The sequence below is a fragment of the Pelobates fuscus genome, chromosome 1 (assembly GCF_036172605.1).
Source record: "Pelobates fuscus isolate aPelFus1 chromosome 1, aPelFus1.pri, whole genome shotgun sequence".
In the NCBI taxonomy this organism is placed as follows: Eukaryota; Metazoa; Chordata; class Amphibia; order Anura; family Pelobatidae; genus Pelobates; species Pelobates fuscus.
In genome coordinates this window covers 437,716,156-437,722,222 of record NC_086317.1, presented here as the reverse complement: position 1 = coordinate 437,722,222, position 6,067 = coordinate 437,716,156, and the positions used below count along the sequence as shown (strand labels likewise).

The 6,067-nt window shown below is 39.3% G+C and overlaps 1 protein-coding gene across 2 annotated transcripts; it reads right to left on the bottom strand.

The window, feature by feature from the left end:
* Positions 1-259: 259 nt before the first annotated feature.
* GPR12 (G protein-coupled receptor 12) lies at positions 260-2,354 on the bottom strand. 2 transcript variants are annotated; one of them, XM_063444886.1, is made up of 2 exons: positions 2,161-2,354; positions 260-1,396 (listed from the first exon to the last, which is right to left on the bottom strand). In XM_063444886.1, exon 2 carries the CDS (start codon positions 1,385-1,387, stop codon positions 377-379), a length of 1,011 nt encoding a protein of 336 aa, XP_063300956.1. In that variant the 5' UTR covers positions 1,388-1,396; positions 2,161-2,354; the 3' UTR covers positions 260-376. The 2 variants fall into 2 exon arrangements, with proteins under 2 accessions (XP_063300956.1, XP_063300957.1); XM_063444887.1 differs by having other exon boundaries at positions 260-1,393.
* Between the last annotated feature and the right edge of the window lie 3,713 nt (positions 2,355-6,067).

Here is a 6,067-nt window from a genome sequence, read left to right as displayed (position 1 = left end):
CACTTGCTTTATGCTTCTAAGAGGGACTGGATAATTGTCCAGTCTCCGAGTAATAATTTATTGCGACATTTATTTAATAAATATGATGGAATTCCATTGCAAACTGACATTAACATTTTCTAAACCAAATAACCTGAGAAAATGACACATCAAAACAATTTTATGACAATATTAGCTCTTTCAGAATTCTGGATTGCTATTTACATTTAAATATATTGATTTCCATTTATGAAATGGACAGATTGTTTTTTTGTTTTTTTTGTTAGCTTACGTTAAAGTGTGTTCGGGTTTTTAAAACTCCAGAATATTGAAAACATATTGGGTTATAAACCAAAAAACGAAACCACTCGGACTGATAAATTGAGAATATCCTTTATCAAACATCGCTCGGTGATCTCGCCCTTTGTGACACACTTGATGGGATACAACCACAACATATCATCCACAGCGCTTTCTGGATTTCTTGATTTCGAAACGCATATATTACAGGATTGATGATGGAATTGTAAGTGGCGGGCAACAGGGTGGCATAGGTGTAAATTGACGGGTAGGTGTAATCAGCTATTAAAGAATACAAGGTGAAAGGCATCCAACAGGCGGCAAATGTCCCCAATATTATAGCCAAGGTAGACACTCCTTTTCGAGTTGTGACGTAATGGGAAGTAGCCAAAAAATGGTGCTGCAAAGCGATTTGATGTGCGTGCCTCATCACTATTTTACAGATCTGGATATAGAGCTGCAACATTAAGGCAAACATGAGCAGGAAGGAGACGGAAAGTGCGGCTGCATTGTTTTTCGTAAGAGGCCTTATCACACTACACGTCGATTCATCCTTAAGGCAATTCCAGCCCATAATGGGCAACAGTCCGACGCAGGTAGACGCTCCCCACAGAAGTACAAGCATGACGTACGTGAATGTCACAGTTCTCTCTGAGTTATAAGTCAAAGCGTAGTAGAGCGATAGGTATCGGTCAACTGTGATAGCAAGCAAGCTGCAGACAGAGGCACAGAAAGAGGCAACGATCAGTCCTACGGTGACTAGCTTGGCAACTTCTGATTGTAGTAGATAGGCAAAAATAAAATTGACAATCAATCCGACACCTGCCAAAAGGTCTGCCAGAGCCAGGCTGCCAATTAGGAGGAACATAGGGGCTCGGAGACTAGGATTATGGAAGATGATAAGCACCACAATGGCATTTTCGCAAGAGATGAGGGTTCCTGATGTACAGAGAACAATATCCCACGGGTTGACGAGAAGCTGTGGTTCAGGCGGTGGTTCTAGCACTGGGATCAGAGAGGAAATTGCCGCTGATACATTCTCTGGAGAGCTGGTTTCTACAAGGTCCTGAGACAGCCAGCTTATATTAACTTTCAGATCTTCATTCATTTTAACCTTCTTCAACAAAAAGACATGGTTATAATAAGCATTTCAAAGCAATGGAGGATTCTAAGATCATGCAAAGATTTTAGTCTATGAAAGGTCAAATGGGTGGTCAACACAATTGCAAGGCTCTATACAGCCCATCCCTCTGGGCCTCACGAGGGTCTTCTATTTTATTTCATCTTAACGCTGCCATATTAGTGATTTGCATATACATAAAAATACTTATAAAAGACACACGCACACACAGACAATTTCGAATAGGCATAGCATAATTTTTTTTTTTAAATAAATAAAAGGATCTCCACATTGCATCCTTTTTATCTAATGAAATAAATGCACTGCATGGTAAAAATAAAATAACATACAAATAATTAATGACAATAAAAGTGAACAGGAGGAGGTCTCATGGGTTAAGGGGATTCACAGGCGTTTTAGTCACAATTATGATAAATGGAGGTTCCTTGTGCACCCACAATATAAATAGCCATTTGTTCAATTTTTCACAATCTAAGAAATCATAATCAGAAAGGACAGCATAAAAATAGCATCACATGCAAATCCTCAAATTTTAAATTATTCTTTATATGTTTTTTTCAAAAACACACACACAAACACACAAACACATGAAATTAAAGAATACAAATGAATAAGGTATGATATTGAAATACAGCATGCATTCCATGCCCTGCCATCCCTCCCCATCTCACATCCCCCTATTTAATTTGGCAGGGGAGGGGTGATTAGGAAGGATACATTGTAATGAAATATGTGGTCACCTTGAAAGTGTATCTGCTGGTTCCCTGACTGATGCTCCTCTATCGACCTGATATAGGATGGGTTGCCTGTATCCCCTGCATGGTCCTTTCCTGGTGCAGGGTGAGGGCAGCTGCAGGTGGAAGCACAATGGCAGTCAGGGGGTGAGAATGGGCTGCTCTCCGGGCACACATAGCTTGGATGACTGCTGCTGCTGGCTGCCTGTAAGAGGCAGAAAGGAGAGAGACTAGCGGAGCGCGCTCCCGGGAACACGAGCACGCCTCCCCAGCAGCATGCGCGCTCCCGCTTGGACGCTCGTCCCCGCGCCTCCACTGCAGTGTCTCTACTGCTAGAACAGCCTCAGTGATATCAGATCTTTAATATTCATTTAGCCTAATTTATGAGACGTGCCTGGGAGGGAAATGCATGGCCTATTTAAAGTCCAAGCAAGGACAGGGTTAAGTAGTACACATAAATAATATATCCAAACAATAGTTGGTTACAGTACCAATAAATTATTAACCTGTCTTGGACAGCTAGCTCTGTATTGCAGAGCAATGCATAATCTCTTTGGAAACTGTAGCCAGGGTATTAGGGTGGTAACTATATGCATTGTGTTCAATTAGGCCAACTGGGCTTCCATCCATTGGATTGTAATTTTTGTAAATGTTATTTTTTAATGTGTTGGGTAATATCTCGTAAATCATGTATTTATACAATAGGTTTATAATGCTCAGTAGTGATGTCGATGGTATCTTGGTCCGAAATTACTTTAGTAGCGCAGGAATCAAGTCAAATAAATAAATGTTTATTGGCGTGAATGGAATGGGAACCAGTCAGGGTGTCAGTCAAAATATTTTATTTCAAAGGGACACTCTAAGCTCAAAAATAACTTTAGCTTAATGAAGCAGTTTTTAGGTATATATATATATATATATATATATATATCATGACCCTGCAGTTTCACTGCTTAATTCTCTGCCATTTAGGACTTGAAACTATTTGTTTTTCTAAATGCAGCCTGTTTATTTCTACTTTGCTAATTTAGACTAAATATTCCAAGTTGGTTGTTAGCTTACCACAACACTACTTTTAGACAAACGGAATTTGTCTTCATTTTTGTAAGTATGGGTTGTGTTATAGGAGAAGGAGGTGACATCCTGGGTCAACAGTTGGCTTAAAGGGATACAAAGCTGTATTCCTGGCACTATCGCTCTGCTTCCCCCCTCCCTCAAGCCCACCGCCTGGGTGAATAAAGGGTTAAGAACCCTTATTTACTTACCTTTTTCCAGTGCCGATGCCCCTCTGTGCTGAGACGAAGCTCTGCCCCCTCCGACGGCCCCTTACGACCGGGGGCTAATGCGCATGCATGGCATTAGACCTCCCCATAGGAAAGCATTGAATCAATGCTTTCCTATGAGTAAAAAATCTGACGCTGGGTGTCCTAATGCAGAGCACGAGGACGTCCAGCGTCAGATACCAGACCAAAGATCCGTTTCGATTCAGGAAGCCCTCTAGTGGCTGTCTGATAGACAGCCACTATGGGCAGACTTAGAGCTGCAATGTAAACAAAAACTAAATCTTGAGTGTCAAGAGAACATCATAAAATGTTGACTGTGTCAATTATATGCAGAGAAAAAGCCAACCAAGACGAAAATGTCACGAAAATCTATGTTCTATTGTGTCAGCCCAGTTTCAATCCTGCATCCTATATAAGCCTGACACTAAGTCAAACTGTATCAGAAACCCTATCAGTCACCCTCACCCTATCCCTACCATAATCAAGTATAGTGCGGGCGTCCTTTATCATCATGTTGACTATAGGCAGAAACATTGCGGTCACATTTTAATATGCAGCAACATATCTTGATGCGTGATAATGTCCATGGTATAATTGAGAGTTTGTAGTCAACATTTTGCAGATTGGAATTTTTACAGCGAGATTGTAAGTGGATAAGCTAGTTTTATTAATAAAATAATGATATTCCATGCTCCACCTATTATGTATTGAAATTGTTTGTTTAGTTTTTCATTGATTTGTTTTTTATTTACTGTATAGTACTCATACTGTACTGTGCTTGGTGCTGTTGCATCCATAATACCATTTACGGACAATTGAGAGTATTCAAAGCCCTTATGGGTCAGCATTAGGCTTTCTACATGTCACACATATCATCCGTAACAGCTGGCGTGACTATTGAAAAATAAACGTAACATTTCTCATTAGCCGCATGAAGCCCATAGTCCATCACTGCATAAAAGGTGAATTAGATGCACACTTGGAAGCCAAGCTGACACATGCAAGTTGACTACCAGTTGTCTGCCAGCTGACAATACGCACTGTACTTTCTTCCTAGGTTAATGATGTTTTGGGGACAAAGTGTGCACAGTCAGCCTGTGTTTGTGCTCTCTTTCTCCATGAACACACGTGCCCATCTCAGTCCCTTGTACCATCTGGGATGACACTCATTGTTTTATATTGTTTTCTGTTTTGTTTTATTTAGTTTGTTCATGTTTCTGTGGCTAACAATAAGATATTCTTTTGTAAAAATAAATAAATAAATAAATAAATAAATAATAATGACGTTTTGCAAATAAAAAATAACTTTCCTTCAGAGCAGGAGGTAGTGGTAGTGGTACACTAGTAGGAAACATGTTTAACCATAAGCATGCTCTGTGCATGTGTTTCCATCAGTGTGTCTATCTCTTGGAGTCTGTCTTTGTGTACGTGTCTTAGTGGCAATACTCTTTCTCTGTGTGTGGCAATCTGTATGTGTGTAACAATGTATGTCTGTATATGAATATGCTTCAGCATTTATATTCCAACATTACACACAAACACACAGCTGCATTCACACACCAACACTACATACAAGCACACCCATACATTCAAATGCCAAAACTACACACAAACCCAGTCCTGCATTCAAACAGTAAAGGGATACTATAGTGCCAGGAATAGAATCCTGTATTCCTGGCACTATTGCTATACAGTATAACACTGTTAATAGGTTCTTCCCATTATCAAATGGGCTTCCATTACAACGGGGAAGTCACTGCTGCTATTATAAACAAAGTCTGATCATACTCGCTATTATTACATACACTTTGGATCTGACATGTGCCTAAATCATATTACTGACAGCAACTATAAATCTAAAGAAAATAAATGTTATCTTTGGAGCTAGCAATACCTGCCAATGTCCAGTTCTTCCCAGCAGAGTATGAGTTTAAGCTATGTTCATTTATAAAAATGCATTTTGTTTCCATGCCCTTTATGTTTACCTGAATCTGTTCTCCTGGACCCATTCACCAAACCTCAGAGTTACATTTACAGGAGAGAAGGTCTTCTGGCAATTTTAGAAACAAAGGCAGTTCCACTTTATTTCAATACCGGAGAACTTCGCATATCTATTCAAGTAGAGAAGGTTTTGCAATCAGCACAATTTTGTAAAAATTAGATATGTACGCTGAGCTGACAGAGTGTTAGGTGAAATAAAGCCTAGCAACTGCAGTAGGACCTCCTGTCAAACAACAGCCCTGTCCAAAAGCAGAACAGCTATACCAAGTTATTGTGCTACCTTGCTGTCAATAATGACAATAATATGTTCCTGTCAATGCCCACCCAAAACCTGTCATAAACACTAGTTTCCATACTTTCAACACAGTCAGAGTCACTGAAAGATTTTCTGCAATTATTTAAAAATTGTGAGCAAGTATTTTCTAGTTAACACTAGCGAAAGGTGGAGAATTGTGTTTTAAACTTTAATTATCACTGCATTCTAATTGAAATTATCACTTCATTCTAGATCATGCTGGCATTTGACATTAAACAAGAAAACCCAATTTTTTTTGTCTTTTTGTTTTCCAGTGAAATTGGATTTTTAGATTTAGATGATTCCTAAGTAGTGACAAAAAAAAAAAAAAAAC